Genomic DNA, 14,717 nt, shown 5'->3' with positions numbered 1-14,717 from the left:
CCAGTGTAGAGCAAGATAACAGATGAGTGGATGGGCCACAGGCCCTGGGCGGTGAGGGCGGCAGCAGCTTTTTGATCTTAAAAGTACAGTTTCCTTGTCACCTGAAGGCTCTCTGAAAGCAGTGTGTGTGCTGGCTTTTTGGATCAACTTTACTTTTCCCTTCTTTTTAGGCAATTGAAGATGAAGGTGGTAATCCTGACGAAATTGAAATTACCTCCGACGGAAACAAGAAAACATCGAAGAGGTCCAGCAAAGGTATGAAGGATTTCATAAGCAAGTTTCATGTTAAGTGCTTTCTTCAAAACAAATTCATTGCTAATGTGCCTCGTTTACCTGTCTGTGCGTTGGCCTTGTGAACCACTCTGAACTGGGAGCCTTCAGCAAAGCTTTGCATTTTCTTTAAAGACCTCTCTACTGTGTTTTGTTTCCTTGGTATCTGGGAATTCCAACAGGATGGAAGGAGTATTTGCCCTTTATTCATTTTCCTCTGTAGATTGGCAGCAGTCCTTGAGTAAGGAGTCTTTCAGGAGTCAGTCACAGTGGTGTGTGCCTGTAATCCCAGGCGACTCGGGGGGCTGTGGTAGGAGGATCGCATGAGCCTGGGAGTTCAAGAGCAGCCTGGGCAACATAGCAAAACCCAGCTCTACAAAAAAAACTTTTAAAAGGCCAGGTGTGGTGGCATGCATCTGTGGTCCCAGCTGCTTGGGAGGCTGAGCCGGGAGGATTACCTGACCCCAGGAGGTTGAGATCAACTTGGGCAACACAGGGAGACCCCTATCTCCACCAAAAAGAAATTAACCAGGCATGATGGCATGCACCTGTGGTCCCAGGTACTTGGGAGTTTCAGGAGGGGGATCACTTGAGCCCAGGAGCTCAAGCCTGCAGTGACCTGTGATTGCACCACTGCACTCCAGCCTGGGTGACAGAGCAAGACCCAGTCTCTTAAAAAAAAAAAAAAAAAAAAAGACCGGGCGCGGTGGCTCACGCCTGTCATCCCAGCACTTTGGGAGGCCAAGGCGGGTGGATCCCAAGGTCAGGAGATCGAGACCACGGTGAAACCCTGTCTCTACTAAAAATGCAAAAAATTAGCCGGGCGCGGTGGCGGGCGCCTGTTGTCCCAGCTACTCAGGAGGCTGAGGCAGGAGAATGGCGTGAACCCGGGAGGCGGAGCTTGCAGTGAGCCAAGATCGCACCACTGCACTCCAGCCTGGGGGACAGAGCAAGACTCCGTCTCAAAAAAATAAAAGCTGGGCACAGTGGCTCACATCTGTAATCCCAACACTTTGGGAACCCAAGGCAGGAGAACAGTTTCAATCTAGGAGTTTGAGACTAGCCTGGCCTGCCTCTATCCACCGCCAAAAAAAAGTAACTAGGCATCAAGGCACGCCTGTTTTCCCAGCTACTTGGGAGGCTGAGGCGGGAGGATCATTTGAACCCAGGAGTTCAAGGCTGCACTGAGCTGTCATGGCACCACTGAACTCCAACCTGGAGTCCACAAAGTGTTTAGGACTGCCCGAGCCTCCTATTGCTTGGACTTGTAGAAAATAACATTCCTGTTAAATATCACTTGGCCAAAACAGAACTGTCACTTTTTTAACATTTCTTTTGAAAACTGCTTATACAGTAAAAGTCACATTTCACATGACATGACTCTCACCATCTTACCCAGATCTCTCTCGCCCATCCCCCACACCCTGTGCTTTAGTCAGGCTCCAAACAAATGATTTACTCTCCTGGTTCTCTGTGACGTCGCTCTGCCCACCCTTCCCCATCTGTCTGCCTTAGAGACCTAGTTCCTCAAAAGACAACTGATCCATCCCACCAATAGCAACTCGTCTCCTTGGGTCCTCTGTCTTCCCGTGGCATAGTTCCTTATACCTTGGTTTAATATTTATGTCATCTTGCCTTCTGTCAAGACCAGATTGTTGAGGACTAGGGCTGTATCTTGTTTATGTTTCTTTCCCCTTCGATGGTTTAACTTGGTAACACTCAACTAATGGCTTAAGAATCAGCCAAGGCAGGGCGCCATGGCTGACGCCTGTAATCCCAGCACTTTGGGAGGCTGAGGCGGGCTGATTACCTGAGATCAGGAGTTCGAGACCAGCCTGGCCAACATGATGAAACCTCGTCTCTACTAAAAATATAAAAATTAGCCGGGCATGGTGGCGGGCATCTGTAATCCCAGCTACTCAGGAGGCTGAGGCAGGAGAATTGCTTGAACCCGGGAGGTGGAGGTTGCAGTGAGCCCAAATCATGCCACTGCACTCCAGCCTGGGCGACAGCAAGACTCCATCCCCACAAAAAAAAGAATCAGCTGAAGTTGGGCTTGTGGACCGAATGTTCTCTTGGTTCATGTAGAGTTTTCCCTATCTGAAATGCTTGTGACCAGAAAGGTTTCGTTTTTTGGATTTTGTGCAGTATTTTCATACACATAATGAGATAATCTTGGGATTGGGACCCAAATCTAAACAAGAAGTTTGTTTCTTCTATACTGGAAGATAATTTTATACCATATTTTTTATAATTTTGTGCATGAAACAAAGCTTTCGCTAACATTTTGACTGCAACCCACCGCATATCAGGTGTGGAATTTGCTGTTTGTGATGATATGTCAGTGCTCAGAAGATTTCAGAGTTTCAGATAGGGATGCCCAACCTGTAATTGAAGGCCTGGTTCTTAGGGCCCAAAACTAAATGGGATCATAACTAATACTTGGTGGTGAAGTATTGGGTTTAAATATCTGAGAGGCGGGCCCCAGTGTCAGCCACAGTGTTTGGGGTAAGCGCTGGGAGAACAGCAGAACGAAGTCACTTCTGTGGCTCATGATATATTGCATGTTTTTGCCTTTACTCAAGTAAACTTCTGCCAAGGGAAAGAGTCCTAGAAAATCAATGGGGAAAGAAATTGTAATAGGAAAAAATAGAGCCTGTGGATCTCTTTTGTTTTCCTTTTTCTTCTGACAAATGCAAGTACTTGTACTACAGGCTTTTGTTGGTCTTTTTGTTTTGTTTTTGAGATGGGTTCTCACTTTGTCCCTCAGATGGAGTGTAGTGGCACAGTCATGGTTCACTGCAGCCTTTAACTCCTGGGCTGAAGCAGTGCTTTCATCTCAGTCCCCTAAAGCGTTTAGATTTCAGGTGTGAGCCACTGTGCCCGCCAGGTTTTAAAATACATGCATGGGAGTAAAAAGCAGAAGTTTCGGCCGGGCGCGGTGGCTCAAGCCTGTAATCCTAGCACTTTGGGAGGCCGAGACGGGCGGATCACGAGGTCAGGAGATCGAGACCATCCTGGCTAACATGGTGAAACCCCGTCTCTACTAAAAAATACAAAAAACTAGCCGGGCGCGGTGGCGGGCACCTGTAGTCCCAGCTACTCGGGAGGCTGAGGCAGGAGAATGGTGTGAACCCGGGAGGCGGAGCTTGCAGTGAGCTGAGATGGCCACTGCACTCCAGCCTGGGCGACAGAGCGAGACTCCGTCTCAAAAAAAAAAAAAAAAAAAAGCAGAAGTTTCTTCACAGTCAGGGAGCAGCCCACTACTAAAAGTTAGGCATACTTCTCCAGACTTTGTGTGTATGTATAATGTTTAAAAGTAAACTTAGGTCTGGGTTACAGAGCAAGACCCTGTGTCTAGAAAAACAAAATATTAAAAGTCAGTGAGCCGGGCATGGTGGCACACACCTGTAGTCCTAGCTGCTAGGGAGGCCAAGGTGGGAGGATTGCTTAAGCCCAAGAGGTCAAGGCTGCAGTGAGCTGTGAGTGTGCTTCTACGCTCCAGCTTGGGCACAGAGTGAGAAAGGAAAAAAGTAAAGATAAGGGTGTATACACACACCTGTATGCATATATTTTTCTCTTTAAAAAACCCCTGATCTTGCTGTACAAAATCTCATAATAGCCTGCTGTAACAGGCTAATAATCTTCTGGAGTCCACAAAGTATTTAGGACTGCCCGAGCCTCCTGTTGCTTGGACTTGTAGAAAATAACATGAGTAAATATAAGGCAATTTAGCCCATCAGTCTTTTTATTACTAGACGTTTGGAGATCTTTGTTTCCAATTAGCACTCGGTACTTCCAGTGTTCAGTGTTTGCACAAACCAGAGATAAATACCTTTGTGTGGTCAAAGTAATATAATTTTTGATAACTCAGTGAAAGGAAAATTCTAGAGTCCAAGGATATGGCGTTTTATTTTCACATAGTTAGTTTACAAATAGCTGTCCGAGCCAGGCTCAGTGGCTCACGCCTGTAATCCCAGCACTTTGGGAGGCTGAGGTGGGCGGATCAAAAGATCAGCCTGGCCAACATGGTGAAACCCCGTCTCTACTAAAAATACAGAAATTTGCCAGGTGTGGTGGTGGGCGCTTATAATCCCAGCTACTCAGGTGGCTAAGGCAAGAGGATAGCTTGAACCTGGGAGGCTGAGGTTGCATTGAGCCGAGATAGTGCCACTGTGCTCCAGCCTGGGCGACAGAGTGAGGCTGTCTCAAAAAAAAAAAAACAAAACAAAACCAAAAACAAAAAGCTGTCCCAACAGGTTGTACCCTCCCAACAGTGGGTGAGAGTGCCTGTTTCACTCAACTCAACATCAAACTTACCTTGTTTGCCTGTTAAATAGAAGAAAAGTATTTCATTGTATTTATATGCATTTTTCTGCAGGTGAGACTTTCATTTGCATTTCTTCACAGATTATACTGCTTCTGATAATTGGACATTTGTGTTGTCTGAATGGCCTTTTCATGCCCTTTGCTGATTTCTGTGCTGGGTTGTTTGTCTTATTGAGTTAAAAGGACTCTATATAAAATGTTCCTATTGTTTTAATCTGTCATTTGATTCGACTTGTGGTATTTTGATCACTAGGCTTCTAGATTTTATGTTGTGCTTTAAAAGGACTTCTTTGCTTTTAAATTATAAAAAAATAGGACTCTAAGGCCAGGTGCGGTGGCTCATGCCTGTAATCCCAGCACTTTGGGAGGCCAAGGCAGGTGGGTCACCTGAGGTCAGGAGTTCAACACCAGCCTGGTCAACATGGTGAAACCCCGTCTCTACTAAAAATAAAAAAATTGTCTGGGTGTGGTGGCCAGTGCCTGTAATCCTAGCTACTTGGGAGGCTGAGGCAGGACAATCGCTTGAACCCAGGAGGTGGAGGTTGCAGTAAGTCGCGATCACGCTGTCGCACTCCAGCCTGGGCAACGAGTGAAACTCCGTCTAAAATATATATATATATATATATATATATATATATATATTACACTATGTTATATATAGAGAGAATAAGATTTATGGTTTTATTTTTACGTTTTACATTTGGAGGTTTAATTCATTTAGAATGTATTTTGCATGTGGTGTGAGGTAGTAGGGATCAAAATATGAAACATTTAGCCTGGGTGCAGTGGCTCACACCTGTAACCCCAGCACTTTGGGAGGCTGAGGTGGGCAGATCACCTGAGGTCAGGAGTTCAAGACCAGCCTGGCCAACATGGTGAAATCCCGTCTCTACTAAAAATACAAAAATTAGCTGGGCGTGGTGGTGGGTGCCTGTAATCCCAGTTACTGGGAGACTGAGGCAGGAGAATCACTTGAGCCTGGGAGGCCGAGGTTGCAGTGAGTTGAGATCACGCCAGTTTACTCCAGCCTGGGCAACAGTGCAAGACTCTGTCTCAAAAAAACAGAAAAGAAACATTTGTCATCAGAAAGATCACTTCTGCCCCTCCCAGTGCATCTCCCCTCCCCGCCCCTGCAAAAATAAAAGTCGCTGTTGTGATTACTTTCACTATTAGTTTTATCCGTTCTAGAACTTCATGTAAAATGGAGCCATGCAATACTAGCTCTTTTGTGTCTCATTTGTTGTTTTGTTTTGCTTCTTGTAATCAGTTTTATTCTAGAAATTTACAGTACATTTTGATATCTAATAGGGCAGGTATATAAGTTTTCTTAATTATTTTCAACTACTTTCAACTACGATAAACCTATCGGTAGGTTTTATCAAGATTTTAACTGAAAATAGAGTGACCGCTGTAATGTATGAATTCAAAATGCTTTAAAATTACAGAAAGCATATCTCAAGTAATCTCAGTACTCCTCCACAACTGATGTGTTTAGCAGACTCTTGAAATAATTATTAGGGGCTGTGCGAGATGGCTATCGTCTGTAAGCCCGACAGTTTGGGACGCCGAGGCGGAAGGATCACTTGAGCCCAGGAGTTGGAGAGCAGCCTGGGTGACATAGTGAGACCCCATCTCTCCAAAAAATTAGAAAAATTAGGTGTGATGGCATGCACCTGTAGTCCCAGCTACTCATGAGACTAAGGGTGGAGGATCACCTGAGTCCAGGAATTTGAGGTTGCAGTGAACCATGATTGGGCTGTGATTGCTCTCCAACCTTGGTAACAGGGCAAGACCCTGTCTCGAAAAAATAAAATAATTACCAGGAAACTGAATTTATTTGTAGTGACATTATCACAAAGTACAAATTAATAGGATGTTTTATGGTGTTTGAGAATGTTTTGTAACTGGAGATGCAAAGTTGGCCTGTTTGCTTGGTTAAGTATTACCCAGTCCTGTGCTGCTGGCCTGTTTTGTTTCGTTTTTGTTCATTCTGGCAATTTCACACTTAATTAAGTTGCAAGAATAATGCAAGGAATTCCCATAAACCCTTTACCCAGAGTCCCCAAATGTTGCCATCTGACTACGTTTGCCTTATCCTTTTCTCTCCCTGTATGTATATTTTTACTATGCCGCTTGGCAAGTTGTAAGGCGCATATGCCCCTTTGCCCTACATACTGCGGTAAAGCCAAGGATATTACCTAACTGTAGATGTCCAGATGAAGAAATTAGCATTGATACAATACTGCCATCTCATCTTAGTCCTCATTTAGATTCAGTAGTTTGTTCCGATAGTGTTCTCTGTAACTCAGACAAAAAATGTCCAGAGTCATGCATTGCATCAAGTCATCATGTTTCCTTAGTTTTCTTTAATCTTGAACACTTACACTTATTTTGTATCTTGTTTTTCTATTTGAATTGTTTTGGGTTCTCCCCGCCCCATAATAAGGATCAAGTTATACGCTTGTCAGAAATACAGCAGACATGTTGTATTCCTGTTTTTTGTTTTGTTTTGAAACCGGGTCTTGCCCTGTTGCCCAGGCCGGAGTGCAGTTGTACAGTCGTAGGTCACTGCAACCCTGAATTTCTGTGCTCAAATGGTCCTCCCACCTTGGCCTACCAAAGAGTTGGGATTACAGACATGAGCCACCAAGCCCAGCCTATATTGTCATCAGAGTGTGCTATCCAGAGTCACATGCTATTAGTTTGAGCCGTTACTGGCCATGTTAACTGACTTTAAATGCAATTGGCCAGGTTTCTCCACTGGAAAGTTACTGTCTTCTTTTTCATAGTTACATTTGTGGGGAAGATACTTTGAGACTGTGTAAATATCCTGCTCATCCTCCATTAGTTTCAGCAACCGCCACTTCCTCTCCATTCATTTATTCTGGTGGTTGCCAAATGGTGATTTTTTAATTTTGTTATTGTTTGTTTATTACTTGGTTTACTGCCATAAGGAATAGCTTGCCCTTCTTCCTCATTTATCTGTGTGAACTTAGATTATTTTATTCCATAGGTTGAAAGCCTTTATGTTTATTTACTACAATGTGCAAAACATTCCGTTGGAAGCCCTGTCCGGCAGGCTTCCCTGTCATTTCCACATGTCCATGTCATTCTTTGGACAGTTTTTTACCTTCTGGAATGGGAGGGTACTTGAGTCTCATCTTATGCTTTTCCTGCCCTATCCCCGGGATCAGCCATTTCTTCCAAGTGCCCTGGGCCCTTCTGAGGAGTGCTATTAGAAATCAGGGTCTTGGAACTTGGATGTACTTTTGCTGCTAGGATGTCAGCTCTGGGCCAGTGCTTGGTTTGTGAGATCTACCAGGCTGACTGTACCTCATGAAATTAAGTACCATTAAATCAATCCGAAGCAAGCCAAAGACAACTTAAGAAAGGTGACAAAGCCCTCATGAAGTTTGCCAAACTTGCGAGCTGGTTACAATTAATCACTTGATTCTCCAGGATTTTTGAGGTGACAGTTATATCATCAGTGAATCAAAGAATTAAGCACGCTGCCAGATTGACATTGAAATGTACATAACGTTCTTAAATAGTAAATACAACTAACAGGAAATTTTCAAGTCCTGCGAAATGACTAATTTGAGAAAATTTTCCTAGATGTGATGACTTTTTATCAGAAAATTGTCAATTTTCTCCAGAGTAACCTAAAAGGAAATTTTATAATGTGTTCTATAATCTAAAAAGAAAATGCACAAGAAAAACTAAAATTCTGGGAGGGAAATACAGGGATTTCTTCTAATTCTGATGATAGGATATTGCAAACAATAGAAAGTTTGAGGGTTTGTTCATTTGGTGGTGGGGGAAAGCTCTAATCTTATCTCTTCTTGTGTAAAATAGAAATTTCCAGCTAGTTTAGTACTTTTTATAATATAGTAATAAGGAAGACCTGAAGTAAGAATAAAACTGAGAAACAACAAAGAAAGAGAAATTTCGCTACATAAAAGTTTTAAGCCTCTGTTAAGAAAAGATATCCATAAGGTATGCAACAGTCTGGGAAAAAAATATTATAGCACAGAATAAAGAAGAGACTAATAATCCAGAAAGCATTGAATATTCTGACAAATCAGTAAGGAAAACAGGCAACTCAGTCAACAAGGAGCAAAGACTATAAACAAGCAATTCACAGATAAATGAAAAAGCAGACGTGGCCTAGAGACCGAAAGATTCTATTGCTGGTAATTGGAGAAAAGCAAATTTTGAAATGACATAAGAGTTTTGCCTATCAAACTGGTAAAAATGTACACAGTTCCGCCAGGTGCGGTGGCTCACACCTGTAATCCCAGCACTTTGGGAAGCTGAGGTGGGCGGGTCACTTGAGGTAAATTGAGACCAACCTGGTCAACATGGAGAAACCTTATCTCTACAAAAAAATATAAAATTAGCCGGGCATGGTGGCGCGTGCCTGTACTCCCAGCTACTTGGGAGGCTGAGGCAGGAGAATCGCTTGAACCTGGGAAGTGGAGGTTCCGGTGAGCCGAGATTACACCACTGCACTCCAGCCTGGGCAACAAGAGCGAAAACTCCGTCTCAAAAAAATTTTCTTTTATACAGTTCCTGTTCTTCCACATTGGCAAGGGTATTGGGGAAGGTGTAGGTGTTGGAGACAATAAATTGCTACAGCCTTTTTGAGAAGGCAGCTAACATGGAGAACTGCCATAGCATGGAGTCAAAGATGGAGGTGGATCAATATGCAATACATAAAAATGTCCATGGCGTGTTAGTAGTTTCTGTAACTTGCTGTCATTACTCACAGTAAGATTTCATCTCATCACAAGCTTATTTCCATGTGTGTTTTATAATGTATGTAGACTCAAGACGATGTCCTGAAGCACCACCAACCTAGGAACGTTAGTAACCTCTTATGAGGAAAGTGGGGAAAGGGGAAGGTATGAATAGCTTTATACTTCCTGTACTTAGGAGGATGAATCTTCTGTTACTGCAGTAAAGTTTAATGGGTATATTTGCATAATTAGGGAAGTGTGTTTGTGTAATCAAATCAAAAAGTAATGAACCACCCACATGTGGCCCTGGGTACTATGGGAGCATCTCAGCAGAAGTCCAGGGCAGCAGAGTCAGCGATGAGGTAAGACAGTCTCTGAGGCAGAAGCTTAACAGAAGGGAAGAGATGGAATCCCAGGCAGGGAGCTACAAGCAGGCGATAGAGGCCACCACGGTCATGCCTATAGCTGAGACTACAAACTAGGGTGAAGAGCTGAGGTAGAAGGATTCGAGGGGCTCAGTGACTCTTTAGTTTTTGCTAGAGAGTTATACTTTTCCTATTTGCATTCACTTTTTTAGACATGTTGTTTTTCTTCTCTGGAGGATAGTGTCTTTCCTCAAGTAGTGATGATTAATAAACATTCCAGTCAGGCATGTGCTTTATACATTGAAGATTAAACATTTTGAAGATTGCATGTTCTCTAGACGTTTCCAGTTACTTTTTACCTTGGGGGAGTCTTCTCCTAAGAAGGATTTGGCTGCAGTGTACCTGTACATACTGCTTGGGAGAAAAGTGGTCATAGACGTAGAAAACCCTGATTCTGTTTGATGAAAATCTAGTACCCCTCCTGAGGAAGAAAGAAACACCGTATGAAGGGCAGCAAGTTTCTGATAAGTTACGTAGATTTTTCCTAGTATCTGGAATAGAATTGGACAGAAACCAATGTATGTATCATAGAATTGTATCAACTTTATCAAATATAATCATTCTGTGGTAGTGCTCTGGTATCTCTTCCCAGCATGTTTACAGAGACCACTGGGTTGAGTTCCAACTGTTTTTTATACCTTGAGGCATGTTTTGCCAAAGAAATAATGGTATAAAATGGGATGGATTTCCCAGCCAGCTGACCAAAACATCATGTATTGAATTTTGTTATTAGTTTGATAGTCCCCTATCTTTGTAAATAAGGTAATTCTACAAATATGAATGGAATTAGAATATTTTAAGCCTCAATCACAATACAAATAATTAGGTGTGGAATTTTTGTCTTTGACTTTTCTTTTTTTCTCCCCCCAGTATATTACATATTTATCCAGTTACAAGAATAGTTTCTAGTATAGACAAATTATTGTCTTGTCCACTTTTTTTTTTTTTTTTTTTCTCCCTTTGAGACAGGGTCTGACTCTGTCACCCAGGCTGGAGTGCAGTGACACAATCTCAGCTCACTGCAACCTCCGCCTCCTGGGTTCAAATGATTTTCCTGTCTCAGTCTCCCAAGGAGCCAGGCAGCGGCTGCAGTGAACCAAGACACACCACTGCACTCCAGCCTTGATGACGGAGTCAGACCCTGTCTCAAAAAAACAAGAAAGAAAGAAAATAAAGCGAAAAGAGACTATTCTTCACGTTGGGAAGGAAGCCTGGCAGGAAGTAGTTTTCCCAGGGCTGTGTGGCTGATCGACTTTTCTCCCACGTTCTTCAAAAAGCTGAGCACTATCTTCCATAAGGATGCTAGGAAGCTATGCTGGCAGTAGCTCTAAAACACGAAACGATGCTACGTTATGCCTTGCCTTTGAGATGTGGTCTTCCAGAGTCTATTTCATGGATTTCATCCATGTGATTTTATTCTTCACATGGAAGATAGTCAAAGAGTTTAATTTGAGCTCGTCTATTCTTGACACCAGAAATTTCATTTTTGCCATGCCTAAGGACTTCCATTTTTGCTTCAGTTCTGTTATTTCTAGTATCGTCGTTTACATTTTTCTGTTCTCCACTCATTTTATCATTTATATGAAAAAGCAAATGACCATATTAATAGTGCTGTTTGGATGAAGGTGCCAGCATGCCTGCCCTTGTGAACTGTTGCAAATGTTATAAATCATCGATTAGTAAGAAAAATTGGGAGGTTGCACAAGGACAGTTGCGGGAAATGACTTCCCTGTTTTTGGCGTTGTTGACTGACAGGAGAAATAGGAACCTAAGAAGGTATGCAGCCTCTTGATTTTCACATTTTTTTAAATTACTAAACTCTTTTTATTTTATTTATTTTGAGATGGAGTCTCTCTCTGTCACCCACACCAGAATGCAGTGGTACAATCTCATCTCACTGCAACCTCTGCCTCTTGGGTTCAAGTGATTCTCCTGCCTCAACCCCCCGAGTAGCTGGGATTACAGGCACCTGCCACCATGTCCTTCTAATTTTTGTATTTTTAGTAGAGACAGGGTTTCACCATGTTGGGCAGGCTGGTCTCAAACTCCTAACCTCAGGTGACCCACCTACCTCCACCTCCGAAAGTGCTGAGATTATAGGTGTGAGCCACCACACCCGGCCTAAAATTACTAAACTCTTGAAGAAAAACCTGGAGTTAAGCCATACCTTCCAATCGTCTTTAGTTTCTTTTTCTTATAGTTAATCTTAGTCTTTTCTTTTTCTTTTTTCTTTATTCCTTTTTTTTTTTTTTTTTAAAGACAGTCTGTCTTGCTCTGTCGCCCAGGCTGGAGTGCAATAGTGTGTTCTCGCCTCATTGCAATCTCCACCTCCCAGGTTCAAGCGATTCTCCTGCCTCAGCTCAAGCTGGGATTACAGGCGTCTGCCACCACGTCTGGCTAATTTTTTGTATTTTTAGTAGAGACGGGGTTTTGCCATGTTGGCCAGGATGGTCTCAAACTCTTCTCTTGACCTCAAGTGATCCACCCACCTCGGCCTCCCAGAGTGGTGGGATTATAGGCATGAGCCACCACACCCAGCAAGTATCTTCTATTTAGAAAAACATGGTAATGCCACATATCTAAAACTAGAACAATAACATCAGTGGAAGAGAATAGAAACAAGTAATCCCAGATATAAATACAAATATAATATTGAGGAAGCCAACATTTCAAATTGGTGTCGGGGTCAAGTACTATTTAGTCAGTGGTGCTGGGAAATCAGTTTCCAAATGGGACAACTATTGGGAGAATAGTCTCACTCAACATGAAACAGAATAAATGTTTAAAACCTCAAAAGAACTAAATACAGGTATATTATTTAGCCTTCAGTGTGGAAGAGGACATCCAAGCATGAAGGTATAAACCATTTACTTTTTTTTTTTTTTTCCCCCATTTTAGACGAAGTCTTGCTCTGTCACCCAGGCTGGAGTGCAGTGGTGCAATCTCAGCTCACTGCAAGCTCCGCCTCCCAGGTTCACGCCATTCTTCTGCCTCAGCCTCCCGAGTGGGACTAGAGGTGCCCGCCACCACATCCGGCCTTTTTTTTTTTGGAATTTTAGTAGTTTAATAGTTTCACCATGTTAGCCAGGATGGTCTCTATCTCCTGCCCTCATGATCCACCCACCTCGGCCTCCCAAAGTGCTGGGATTGCAGGTGTGAGCCACCGCGCCCAGCCAAACCATTTACATTTTAAAAACTTTGGCCACATAAGAGTGAAATGGGCCGGTGCAGTGGCTCACGAGGGTAGTCCCAGCACTTTGGGAAACTGAGGCGGGTGGATCACCTGAGGTCAGGAGTTTGAGACCAGCCTGGCCAACATGGTGAAACCCCTTCTCTACTAAAAATACAAAAATTAACTGGGTATGGTGGCAGGTGCCTGTAATCCCAGCTACTCAGGAGGGTGAGGCAGGAGAATTGCTTGAACCCAGGAGGCAGAGGTTGCAGTGAGCTGAAATCGCACCACTGCACTCTAGCCTGGATGACAGAGCTAGACTCCATCCCCCCCGCAAAAAAAACCCAAAAAAAACAGTGAAGTGTACTCAAAACCTGTAAACAAAATTAAAAGACTAGTAAATAACTGGGAAAATACGCTTTGTACACATGATATATAAACTTCAAATGATGGGGGATGGAGCCGAAGTTTTTTTTAAGAGGGAGCCTCGCTCTGTTATTCCTGCTGGAGTGCATTGGTGTGATCTCAGCTCACTGCAACCTCCACCTCCCGGTTCAGGAGATTACCTCAGCCTCCCGAGTGGCTGGGATTACAGGCATGCACCACCAGGCCTGGCTAATTTTTGTATTTTTTTTGTAAAGACAGGATTTCACCATGTTGGTCAGACTGGTCTTGAACTCCTGACCTCATGATCTGCCCACCTCGGCCTCCCAAAATTCTGGATTACAGGCATGAGTCACCGTGCCCGTCCAGAGCTGACATTTTTAAATAGTGGGGTTGGGGGGTGTAAATCAGAAATTTTTAGAAAAGTACAGGTAATCAACAACAAAAAGCAAATGACAAAGCAGTTTGAGTAGTCAGGAGATGAATTTGTGTTAAAACAGTATTCTTTTTCTTACCTAGCACATTGGCAAAGATGAAGAAAAACAGCAAATTTTTAACAGATTCAAGAAAGATTGGCATTTCTTTTTTCTTTTTTTTTTTTCTTTTGAGACAAAGTCTCGCCCTGTTGCCCAGGCTGGAGTGCAGTGGCGTGATCTCGGCTTACCACAGCCTCTGCCTCCGGGGTTCAAGCAATTCTCCTGCCTCAGCCTCCCGAGTAGCTGGGACTACAGGCGCACAAGATTGGCACTTTTTAATTCACTGTTGATGGAAATGTATAAGTTAAAAAAACTTATACATTTCCTCTGCATTTTTTTTTTTTTTCTTTTTGTTTTGTTTTGTTTGAGACAGAGTCTTGCTCTGTTACCCAGGCTGGAGTGCAGTGGCGCGATCTCGGCTCACTGCAGCCTAAACCTCCAGAGTTCAAGTGATTCTCCTGCCTCCACCTCCCGAGTAGCTGTGATTACTGGCATCCGCCACCACAACCAGCTAGTTTTTTGTATTTTTAGTTGAGATGGGGTTTCGTCATGTTGGCCAGGCTGGTCTCAAACTCCTGACCTCAAGTGATCCACCTGTCTCAGCCTCCCAAAGTGCTGGAATTACAGACATGAGCCGCTGCTTCCAGCCCCTCTGGAGTATCTTGATAGTACGTGGGTTTTTTGTTTTTCTCTCTTTTTTTTTGAGACGGAGTTTCACTCTTGTTGCCCAGGCTGGAGTGCGATGGCACAGTCTCGGCTCACTGCAACCTCCACCTCCCAAGTAGCTGAGATTACAGGCGCTTGCCACCACGCCCAGCTAATTTTTTGTATTTTTAGTAGAGGTAGGGTTTCACCATGTTTTCCAGACTTATCTTGAACTCCTGACCTCAGGTGATCTGCCCGCCACGGCCTCCCAAAGTGC

General features: G+C 43.5%; 1 protein-coding gene across 4 annotated transcripts in view; it reads left to right on the top strand.

Moving 5' to 3' along the window:
* SAFB (scaffold attachment factor B) overlaps nt 1–14,717 on the top strand; it is a 45,153-nt gene that overhangs the window by 3,156 nt on the left and 27,280 nt on the right. For all 4 annotated transcript variants that reach the window (XM_007994930.3, XM_007994929.3, XM_007994927.3 and 1 more), the window contains exon 2: nt 171–255. In XM_007994930.3, the coding sequence (XP_007993121.1) occupies nt 171–255 (85 nt within the window). The remainder of the gene's footprint in view (nt 1–170; nt 256–14,717) is intronic.

Source organism: Chlorocebus sabaeus, chromosome 6 (assembly GCF_047675955.1).
Source record: "Chlorocebus sabaeus isolate Y175 chromosome 6, mChlSab1.0.hap1, whole genome shotgun sequence".
Lineage (NCBI taxonomy): Eukaryota > Metazoa > Chordata > Mammalia > Primates > Cercopithecidae > Chlorocebus > Chlorocebus sabaeus.
This window is presented reverse-complemented; position numbering and strand designations above follow the sequence as displayed.